The sequence below is a fragment of the Aureococcus anophagefferens genome, assembly GCF_000186865.1.
Source record: "Aureococcus anophagefferens unplaced genomic scaffold AURANscaffold_6, whole genome shotgun sequence".
Taxonomy (NCBI): Eukaryota; class Pelagophyceae; order Pelagomonadales; family Pelagomonadaceae; genus Aureococcus; species Aureococcus anophagefferens.
The window spans coordinates 2695424-2706414 of NW_008705566.1; the positions used below are offsets into that span (position 1 = coordinate 2695424).

Genomic DNA, 10991 nt, shown 5'->3' on the forward strand with positions numbered 1-10991 from the left:
TCATGGTGTCGAGGTCGTCCTCGTCCTCCTCGGGCGCGGCGTCGGCGACCGGCGCGGCGGGCGCCGCGTCCGCGGGCAGGGACGTGGGCAGCGGCGCGTCCGCGTCCTTGCCCTTGAAGAGGTCGCCCGTGAGCTCCGCGACGACCTTGTCGACCTCGACGGCCGTGTCGTCCTCGATGTCGTCGCCGTCCATCATGTCCATGCTGTCCTGGATCATCTCGTCGACGAGGCCCGCGCGCTCCATCTCGCGCTGCATGTTCATCATCGTCTTCTGCAGCTCCGGCAGCTTCACGAGCTGATTCATGACGGCCATGACCTCGCCCGACTTCTTCATGCAGCCGGCGGCGCGCACCATGGCCGCCTGGGTCTGGAGCTGCATCGACACGCTCGAGATCTGCGTCCGCGCGACGAGCAGGCGCTCCCGGGCCGCGCGCGTGCGAACGATCTCCTTGGCGATGATCTTGCACGCGTCGACGCGGCCCGCCTTGGCCAGCTTCTGGCACTCGGCCTTGGACTTGTTCTCGGCCTCCTCCATCTTCCGGATCTCCCGCTCCATCTGCCGCCCCTCCTTGGCGAGCTCCCGCTTCCACTTCTTCATCTCGGCCTGGGGGTCACTTTTCTTCTTGAGGCCCAGCTTCTCCATGAACCGCGACATTGTCGCTGCGGGGTTGCGCGCTGCGCGTGCTCTTCTTGTGACGACGGCAAGCAGCGGGTTGGCGATGCGCGCGTGTGTGCGTCGAGGGCGTCGACGGCGGCGGCGCGGTCCAGACTTGCTCGGCTGCGCCAAGACAGTCTAAGACAGCGATGCACTGCTCCGTGCCATCTCCGTGCCCTCAAGAAACCATATTATTCGGCCTTCCTCTTGGCAGCCCCGCACTCCGGCGGGAGCGGGAGCCGACCCCGCGTTCCGCGCCGCCCGGGCCGCATTCGCCATGAATCGGTCGTCGAGCCGGGAGTGCTTCCCCGCGCTCCCCACGACGGCGCACCGCGAGTGGCGCGAGGCGCTCGCCGCGGGGACCGACGACGCCATGCGGGAGGAGACCAAGGAGGCCGGCGACGCGGGCAAGCCCGTCGCGAAGGACGAGCCGCTCATCGGCATCGCCGCGACGCCCGGCCTCTTCAAGGTCTCCGACGCGCCCGCCGGCGCGCGCGACGTCGAGCCCGTCCCGGGCCTGAGCGCGACGCCGGACATCTTCAAGCCGTCCGTGCCCATCCACGTCATCGAGGCCGAGGAGCGCGCGCGCGGCGTCGTTCCGAAGACGCCGCCGCGCTCGCCCGCGCCGCCGGGCGAGGCGCCGACGACGCCCGCGCGGCGGAGCTTGTTCCGGTCCTTCAAGCGGTCGGCCCGGGGCGGCGAGGCCGAGCCCCGGGCGCGGTCCAAGTCGACGCCGCCGCCGCGGTCCCCCGGCGCGGACATGCGGTCGCCGGCGGAGATCACGTTCCGGCCCGCGGGGGGCCTCTTCACCCACGGCGACGACGTCCTGCCGCCGCAGGGCGGCGGCGCGCGGCCCGCCGGCGAGGCCGTCGACACGCTCGCGGGCACGTCCCTGCGGAGCGTCTGCGACGACCTGGAGACGGGCGACGGCTTCGCGGCCATCTTCGCCGCGGCGGACGCCGCGGACTGCGACCGGAAGCAGCTCGAGCAGCTCTGGGCCGAACACGACAAGGCGCTGGCCCTCGTGACGAAGGCGCGGAGCGAGAGCGAGGAGGACGAGTCGAGCGGCGCCATCGAGTCGGCCGCGCGCAACTTGGACGAGCTGAAGCGGGCCATCGAGCGGCTCCAGGCGGGGCGGGCGAAGGTGGAGACGCTCCAGGCCACCTCGAAGCGCGTCAAGGACATCGAGATCGGCGGCGCGCACTTCCTCGACTGGGACGACGACCTCATCGACGAGCGGCGCCGGAACCGGCCGTCCTTCGGCCAGGACCACGCCATCGAGGCCTGCGGCTGCATGGGCGCCTGGACGCAGCAGGGCTGGCCCGACGAGGAGGAGCCCGCGACGTCCGCGGCCGACGGCGTCCTCGACTTCCTCGGCGTCGCGCGCGACTCGTCCGTGGCCGAGTTCCTCGGTGTGGCGCCGGCGGGGCGCCGGCGCGAGCACTCGGACCCCGTCTTCTACGAGCCCGAGGCGTCGGGCGCGTCCCGCTTCGCGAACCTCTTCACGCGCCGCTCGTCGCCGAGCGCCTGCACCGCCGAGCACACGTGCGCGGATATTGATTCTTAATTAGTCCGTGTCATCGCACGAGGCGCTGGAGCGGGCCCGCGCGCGGGCTCTCGAGCTCGTAGGTCGGGATCTCGTCGGGCGCGCAGAAGGCGGACACGGGCGTCGCGAGCGACGCCTCGACCTCGCGCCGCGCCGCGCGCAGGATCGTGTGCGCCTCGGCGCCGCGGCCGAGTTTCGTGCCCGCGAGCTTCTTGATGCGCCGCTGGTAGCGCGCGTTGCCCGGCTCGCCGGCGAAGAGGTGGTACGCGGGCGACAGGAGCTTCCGCCGCGTCGCCGGCCGGTCGAGCTTTTGGGATTCGCAGTAGGCGATGTAGGCGTCCAAGACCTCGCCGCGCGTCTTCGCGGCCGGCGCCGCGCCGTAGAGGGCCGCGTCCGCGGCCGCGAAGGAGCACGGGTGGTTGATCGCGGCGCGGCCGACCATGGCGTCGTGCGTCTGGTCGAGGACGTCGGCCAGGGACGCGAAGCCGCCGTTGACGACGAAGTCGAGGTGCGGGAACCGTCGGCTCAAATCGTCGACGACGGACCGCCGCAGGGGGGGCACGTGGCGGTTCGTCAGCGTCGACGCGCGGCCCGTCGACGCGGCGCGCGACGCGACGTCGCGGTAGAGCCGGTCGTCCGTCGACGCCCGCGCCTTGTTCAGCAGCCGCGACGAGGCCTCGGAGTCCGGGTCGAGGTCGCCGAGTAGAGCCAAGCGGGCGTGGACGACGAAGCGCGACACGTCCGACGTCTCCGCGACGGTCCGCACGAAGTCCGACGCCGTCTCCTTCGCCCGGTCGAGGCCGTGACGCGCGTCGTCGTCGGCGTCGTAGTCCTTGAAGTCGACGACGCCGAGGCGGTGCTTGACGCTGATCGACGCGTCGGGCGCGCCCGCGGCCATCGCGCGGCAGAGCTCGCCGACGCGCGCCGCGTCGCGCATGAGCGCCGCGCCGGACCGGTACTCCTCGTCGGTGACGCGCGACGACGGGCAGCCGCAGTTGAGGTTGAGGTGGCGGTAGCCGAGCGACGCCGCGACGGCGGCCGCGTCCCGCAGCTCGGCCGCGTCGCAGCCGCCGAGCTGGAGCACGGCGCGCGGGTCGTCGTCGACGCGCGTCGCCGCGAAGGCCACGAGGTCCGGGTCGACGTCGGCGTCGTCGGTCAGGCCGGCGCCGGCGAGGAGCGCGGGCGCGGGGACCATCTCGGACCACCACTCGGTGCGCTCCGAGAGGAGCCGCCAGAAGACGCGGTGGTGCCGGTGCGTGTGGCCCATCATCGGCGCGACGCTCAGGTCGAGCGCGGCCGTCGCTGTGATGCCGAGGAGCGCGATCATTTGACGCGGACCTTGCCCGAGATGATCTTGAAGGCGACGCGACCGTGGACGAGCGCGCGCCGCGCGAACGTCTCGCCGCACGCCGGGTTCGGGCAGGTGACCTGGTCCGCCGTGAGGTCCTTGACGATGCGCTCCTCGTAGACCTTGACGAGCTTCGAGCCCGCGCCGTTGCCCTTGGCGTACTTGAAGAGCTTCGCGCCGCACGAGTCGCACGACACGTCGACGCGACGCGCCGGGAGCTTCTTCCGCGGCGCCGCCAAGCCGCGCGCGCCCCGGAGCGAGACGACGAACGCGACGACGCCCAGGCGCATGCAACGTGCCTGCGGGGTAAGTGCGTCACGCGCGCGCCGCGCCTATCCGATCGATGCTCTCCTCTTTCCTTCCTCGGGACCGGCCCTCGTTGGGGCCGGGATTCTGTTTGCTGTACCGCATGTCTCATGGCCTACTAGAACCGATCGGAGAACCCACAGTGGCGTCGTCATCGGAAGAGCTGAAGTGGTGTGCGCGCGACGCGGCGACGCGCCTGTGGCAGTGGCAATGGCTGGTGCTATGGAGAGTCGCTGCTTCAATCGGGTGCAACCAAAAGTGCAACGTCGCTTGTTGACGCAAAGATCAGTCGCTTTGCCGCGTGCACGACACTGCCAACTCCCGCCGAATCCACGACACGACGCCACAGGGTACGCGTGTTAGTTCGCGCCGCCGAAGACCGCGTCCCAGAAGCCGAGCTCGTAGGCCTGGAGCATGCGGACGGGGTCCGCGAGCGCGTCGCAGTTCGCGCCCGCGCCGCCCTTGGCAAACTCGGCCGCGATGACCTCCGCGGCCATGTCGTCGAGGTCCGGGAGCGGCGTCGCGAAGAACGCGAGGAACTGGAGCGCGTCGACGACGTCGACGCCGTGCGCCGCGAAGTCGGCCTTCGCGCCGCTCTTCAAAACGCCCGCGCGCACGCGGCGGCAGGCCTCGCCCCAGGCCGGGAAGTTCACGGCCGCCGCGGCGGCGGCGGCGGCCCTCTTCCCGTCGCGGCTGAGGAGCGCCCAGTACGCGCCGTAGGCCTGCGCGCCCGGCGACGGCACGAAGGGCTCGCCGTCGTCGTCGAGGCCGTGCGGGTCGAGGTCGAGGCCGACGCCAATGGATAAACGGTTCAGGAGCGGCGCCGCGGCCATCTCGCCCGCGAGCAGCGTTGCGAACAGGCCCTCGCCGACGGGCGCCTCGTTCTTGTGGCAGTCCGTCAGACCGCCGGGCGACGGCGTCCAGTCATCGAAGCCCGCGAGCCGCGCGAAGCTCACGGCGTCGCTCGGCTGGATGAGGCGCTGCTCGCCGGCGAAGCGCTTCAGGGCCGCGAAGTCGAGCGTGCCGGCCTCGGCGGCGGCGACGAAGGGGTGGGACGCCAGCGCTTTCTCCGTTGCCACGTTGAACTCCGACGTGCGCAGCGTCTCGAGGCACGCCTTCGCCGCCTCGAGGTCCTTGGCTGCAGCGGCGGTGATGCTTGAGAGCAGCAGCGCGAACTTCACGCTCCCCATAATCGCTCGTGGCGGTGCCTTGCAGTTCACATTGAAGTGCGACAACTTCAACAAAGGAAGTACCGGGCATCCCTGCCCTGGCATCTAGACACTGTGTAAGACACCCTACGCGCCGTAGTTCAGCGCCGCCCTCCTCCTCGCCAGCACGTCACCGACGTCGTCCGCGTCCGACGCGAGGCCCCACTGGGCCAGCAGCGGAGCTTCGCGCGTGCGCCCGGGTCCGCGAGCGCGGCGTCGCGGACCGCGACGCGGACATACAACTCAGGCGGTCGCCGTGGCTTCGGCGGCCGCGCGTCCGGTCGCGGCGGATTTGGCCGGGAGCGGCGCGTCCGCGGCGTAGTAGTCTTTCGGCGAGACGACGGCCGGGCCGCCGTACATGTTGATGAGCCAGGCCTGGCGAATCTCGAGCTTGGCGAGGAAGAACGCGTGCGACGACATGGCGCCGCCGCCGAAGCAGCCCCAGCCGTCCATCGCCGGGTGTTTGCTCTTGAGCGCGGCGGCGGCGACGGCCCACTCCTCGTGCTTCGGATCGACCTTCTTGAACTCGCCCGTGAGCACGAGCCGCGAGCACGGCGGGTTCTCCGGGTCGCCGCCCGCGGGGTCGCACGCCGCCGTCGTCACGAACTCCTGCGCCTCGGAGAACGTGAGCGACATGCGCGCGTTCTTCTCGAGGTCGATGACGCTCGCGTCGAGCGGGCTCACGCACATGTAGGGCGTGCCCGTGGCGTTGTCGCCGATGGAGACCGGGTTGCCGAAGGGATAGCCCTTGATCTCCTTGTCCTCGGAGATCGTCGAGAGCGTCGCCCAGGTCAAGCGATTCACCATGTAGCGGGCGAAGGCGGCGTGGTCCCCGACGTCGGGGCGGTCGTCGGCGCGCGCGAGGGCCGCCGCGACGACGAGGAGGGCCGAGCGCATTGCGACGCCGATCTGCACTGTTCGACTCCGGAGAGCGGCACGCGCTCGATCGAGAGGCGGCATCGTTGGCTGATGCCGATGGTGCCGTGTGAGAGCATGGGCTGCCATCTTCCGTGAGAGCCCAGCGCGCTGCGCACCACAAGAAAAAAATGGCATCGAACGTCGGCGCCTTCCTCGCTTTGCCGCCGCAGATCTTCCTCGTGCTGTTCCTCGTCTTCCTCAACTCGTTCCAGGGCTTCGGCATCCGCTTCGTGCGGTACCAGTATTTGACCAACGAGTACGGCTTCTCGGACAAAGCTGCCGCGTCGCTGCTGGGCGTGCAAGCCACGCTCAACCTCTTCTTCGCCGGCGTCGGCGCCGTGCTGACCGACGCCGTCGGCGTCCGCCGCTGCGCGATGGTCGCCATGTCCGTGTCCATCGTCGGCCGCGCGCTCGTGGCCTTTGGGCGGTCGCGGCCGGTGTCCCGTGGCCGGGACGATGTGCCTGGAACGGTGTCCAATAAAACGAGTGTCGTCGCAGGTCGCGCCTCGAGCTCTACGCGAGCTTCCTCGTCCTCGCGCCCGTCGGCGAGGCGCTGCTGTCCGTGGGCATCTATCGCGTGTCGCTCAAGAAGCTGACGACGCCGCGGACGCGGGCCTTCGCCTTCGCGGTGGAGTACGCGACGTTCAACCTCAGCGGAGCGCTCGCGGACGTGTTGATCGACGCGCTCCGGCGGCGGCCCGACGCCGTGATCGGCGGCGCGACGTTCACGGGCACGCGGCTCTTCCTCGTCGCCACGTTCTTCGTGCTGCTCGCGTCGTGGGTCGTCGCCTTCTTCGGGCTGCGGGACGAGACGGTCACCGACGCCGACGACCCGGAGGAGGGCGCCGCGCCCGCGGCGGGGTCGCCGAAGCGGCGCGCGCGCGCCTACGCGGGCGGCGCCTGGTCGCCGCGCGCGTGGCTCGCGTGGCGGAGGGAGGAGACCCGGCGCTACGTCGTCTCGCCCACGCGGCCCAAGGCCTTCGTCGCGCCCGGGACCGCGCCGGCGTCGCGCGTCGAGGCGGCCCTCGCGCAGCTGAGACGCGTCGCCGCCGAGGCCGCGACGACGCTCCGGTCGCGGCGGCTCTGGCGCGTCTTCGTCGCGTCGCTCGCGGTCTTCGGCGTCGCCAAGCAGTGGTCCGAGTCGGAGCAGCTCATGCCGCCGTTCCTCGAGCGGCGCTACGGCGAAAAGGTGCCCATCTTCACGATCCACTCCATCAACCTCTGGGGCTGCTTGATTTTTCCGACCTTGGTCGCCGCGAAGACGTCGGATCTGCCGGCGTTCCGCGTCATCGTGCCGGGTTTGTGGATCATGGCGCTGTCGCCCCTCGCGCTCGTCGCGTCGCCGACGCCCGCGGGCGCCGCGGTCTGGCAGGCCTGGCTCACGGCGGGTGAGGTGCTGTGGAGCCCGCGGTTCAGCGCGTGGACGATCTCGCTGGCGCCCGAGGGCCGCGAGGGGCTCTTCATCGCGCTCGCGGGCGTGAAAGATCTGCTCCTGACCTGGCCGTCGACGATGCTCGTCGGCGTGCTCAACGCGCGCTTCAACGAGAACTGCCCGAGCTGCCGCGACGCCGTCGGCCACTTCTGTTCCACGGTCGTCGACGCCACAACCTGCGCGTCGCAGACGGGCGTGTGCGACGCGCCGGCGGGCGGCTGGGAGACGAACGCCGCGGGACACGCGGTCTGCCCGGCGACGTGCCTCGAGTGCGCGTCCTACTCGGACCCGAACCCGCGCACGCTCTGGACCGTGGTGCTGCTGCTGTCGCTCACGTCGCCCGTGGTCGTCGTGTTCGCTCTCCCTTTTCTGCGGGACGGCTCCTACCGCCTCTGCGCGCCGTCGTCGGACCGGCTCCGCGACGTCTGCGGCGCGGGCCGCGGGCTCCGGCCCCGCGCGGCGTCCGGCGACGGCGTCGCCATGGTCGCGCCGCCCCAGGACGAGACGGGGCTCCTCGAGGCCCCCAAGGCGGACGCCGCGGGCGTGGCGTAAAGAGCAAGTTCAATGTTCGAAGTTGAAGTCAGAAAAAAAAAATGGAAAAAAAAAGAGGCTGCCCACAAACACGATGATGGTGATGATGTGGGTGGGAGCGCTGCTGGCGGCGCTCACAGCCGCAGCAGCCCCCTACGACTCGACCGAATTCGTCGCGTTGAACCACAGCCGTCCGGCCCTCTGGGTCTTCGAGGACACCGGCGTCGAGATGCTCTTCGTCGCCGAGCCGGCGCGGACGGCGCTGGACTGCGGCGTCGACGCGGCCGTGGACGCGTTCGGCGAGGCGGCGCCGTCCGTGGCGCCGGGCCTGTCCATCGCCGGCTACGTGCGGCCCGACACGGTGTCGCGCTTCTGCCTGCGGCCCGGCGGGCGCCGCGGCCGCGTCGACTCGCGGCGGTCGCGGCGCGTCTTCACGTTCGGCGCGGTCGCGGCCGCGCCGACGCTGCGCGAGCTCGCGGACTGGATCGACGAGTCGCCGACGCGGTGCCTGCCGTCGGAGCGGGGGCTCCTCTTCGAGGCCGTGGAGCTCCTGTGCTTCTGCCTCGGCTACAAGCCCGTCGTGCTCCGGCAGCGGCTCCTCCGGGGCGGCGGCGGCGCGCACAACGCCGTCGTCCACGGCGCGCCGGGGAATCTGTGGTCGCCGCACACGCGCGCGGTGCTCGCCTGGCTCACGACGGGTCCGGGGCGCGCGGAGGTCTGGCGCGGCGCGGCGCGGAACGAGTGGGGCGACGGCGACGACCCGCCCTTCGAGGACAGCCTCGTCTTCGCCCACGCGGCGACGCACGCCGACGCGGGCCGGCGCCTCGTCGAGCTCCGGGCCCAGGACGCGTCCGTGCCGGGGCAGGCGAGCCGCGACGCGACGGCGGAGTTCATCGCCGAGGTCGGGCGGCTCCTCGCGTACCCGGCGGACAGCGTCCGGGCCTACATGGCGGACGAGATGCTCGTGGGCTACGAGCCGCGCCTCGTCGACCGCGCCCTGGACCGCGGCGCCGCGTCCGCGGCGCGGTCCCTGGCCGCGGACGTCGCGTCCTTCGTCGTCGGCGCAGACCGGCTCCCCGCGCTCCCGGGCCTCGACGCGCTCCTCGACGCGCCCCTCGACGGCGCGGCGCTCTCCGACGCCGCGTCGGCCCTCGACTGGCTGTTCCCCTAAAAAACACAGTTACGGATCGCCCATGAGCGGCGTCGCCGCGTCGTTGAGCGGCGGCCGCCAGCCCGCGTCGTACTGGTCGTGCTCCGTGTACGACAGGCTCCCGCAGCAGATGCTCGTGTTCATCGTGTCCGGGTAGCTACTCCGCACGAAGAGCACGGCGCCGACGCCGAACGGCGCGGTCATGAGCCAGGCCACCCACACGAAAAACGACGTCGGTTCGAGGATCAAAAAGTACGTCATCGCGATCGTCGCGGTCACGCCGAAGACGCAGAAGATCCAGGCGCCGGCGAGGAAATCGTTGCCGAGGTGGCGCCGCCAGTACGCGTCGGCGCTCGAGTCCTTCGCCACGCAGCAGCCGCAGGAGTTCAGGAAGACGCCGTCGTAGAAGTAGCTCGACCCCTGGCCGTCGTTCTTGCACATGTTCTCGGGCATGGCCGCCGCGAGCCAGAAGCCCATGAGCGCCATGGAGACGACCGTGAACCCGAGGTAGCCGACGCCGTAGCCGACGTAGCCGTAGTAGAGGTACGCGCAGCCGATGACGACGTAGGGGGCGAAGCCGAGCTGGAAGCCCCAGATCGCGAGGAGCATCTCGTTGTGCGTGAAGTACTTGGTCGTGTAGGACATCTTCGACACGTCCTCGCGCATGGCGCGCATGACCATGAGGATGGCGACCTCCGGGTAGCTCAGCTTGATGAAGTAGACGCTCCCGAGCGTGAAGCCCGCCGCGGAAACCAGGTTGCCGTAGCTCATGATGGCGTCGAGCGTCGTCGCCGTGTCGTACATGCACAGGTAGATGGCGTAGGCGAGGTAGATGACCGAGGACAGGAGGAAGAGGTAGGACCCGACGAGCGCGTCCGTGCCGAAGTGGCGCTTCCAGAAGACGGCCGTGCACGGGTTCCGGGGCTCGACGCGCGGCGCGAGCGCCTTCAAAATTTCCGCCTCCTCCTCCTCGGGCGTCGGCGGCCGCTTCCCGCCGGCGGCGGCCGTGAGCGCGGCGACCTTCTGCACCGACGCCTTGGCGTCGTCCCAGAACGCGTCGAGCCGCTCCATCTTCTTCAGGTCGCCCGAAGCCCGGAGCTTGCCCGTCATCATCGCCGTCGCGACGCCCAGCTCCTTGGTCTCGATGCGCTGGAACGTCGCCTCGTCGCGATACCGCAGGTGGCCCGTGAGGCCCTCGGGCGCCGCGCCCGCGGGGAACCGGCTCGTCGCCGCGGCGTCTCCCGCGCAGTCGAGGAGCCAGCCGTCGCCGCCGCCGCCGACCTCGAAGGCGAAGGTCAGGCCCGCGAGCTCGTCGGGCACGGGCCGCCCGGCGAAGGCCGCGAAGAGCGCGTCGGAGCTCGGGCAGGCCTCCTCGTCCGCCGGGGGCTGCTTCGTCTCCTCGTCGCCGGACTGGTACCCGTCGCCGCCGGGCTTCTTCGTGAAGATGTGGCGCAGGCCGGTCGCCGCCGACGCGGACTTGCGCACGCTCCGGAACATGGACGACGACTTGCGCCGCTCCATGCTGGGGCTGCCTTCACCGCTTCGGCTGCCCACACCACCTCGTCGAAAGCAAGGGGTAATAAATAGTATGGGGTGGCAGCTCAACGAGATTATGTTGCGCGAGCTCCTCGTACTGCAACCCATCGTTTTGGGGCAATGTTGACGACTTTTGGCCGGGGACTTTTCGACGCCGCCGTCGTCGACGCGGCCCCAGACGGACCGCAGCGGTATTCGCTCCCCCGCGAAGGCGCCCGCGACAAGACTTACGCGTCCGGGCGGTTCGGGTCCGGTGGAAGGAAACCGAGGCGCGCTGGAGGGCACCGTGTCCGGTTTGGCGCCACGCGAGGAAGGGGGTTTTGGGGCAGCTCTTGGACGTGTTCGCGATGATGATGGTCGG

At 70.9% G+C, this 10991-nt stretch overlaps 3 protein-coding genes across 3 annotated transcripts; 1 reads left to right on the forward strand and 2 right to left on the reverse strand.

The window, feature by feature from the left end:
• Nucleotides 1–115: 115 nt before the first annotated feature.
• AURANDRAFT_7138 (hypothetical protein) lies at nt 116–601 on the reverse strand (the record flags this gene model as incomplete). The annotated part of the gene is made up of 1 exon (XM_009037143.1): nt 116–601. A coding segment is annotated over one exon (486 nt), but the record flags the coding sequence as incomplete, so codon positions are not given.
• Nucleotides 602–5126: 4525 nt separating this feature from the next.
• Nucleotides 5127–5972, reverse strand: AURANDRAFT_37184 (hypothetical protein; the record flags this gene model as incomplete). Its single annotated transcript, XM_009037450.1, has 1 exon — nt 5127–5972. One exon carries the CDS (start codon nt 5958–5960, stop codon nt 5307–5309), a length of 654 nt encoding a protein of 217 aa, XP_009035698.1.
• A 137-nt stretch (nt 5973–6109) lies between these two features.
• Nucleotides 6110–9500, forward strand: AURANDRAFT_63340 (hypothetical protein; the record flags this gene model as incomplete). Its single annotated transcript, XM_009037435.1, is given in 5 exon segments — nt 6110–6408; nt 6480–7961; nt 8134–9105; nt 9125–9230; nt 9252–9500. The coding sequence occupies 5 exon segments, from the start codon at nt 6110–6112 to the stop codon at nt 9498–9500; spliced, it is 3108 nt and encodes a 1035-aa protein (XP_009035683.1).
• Between the last annotated feature and the right edge of the window lie 1491 nt (nt 9501–10991).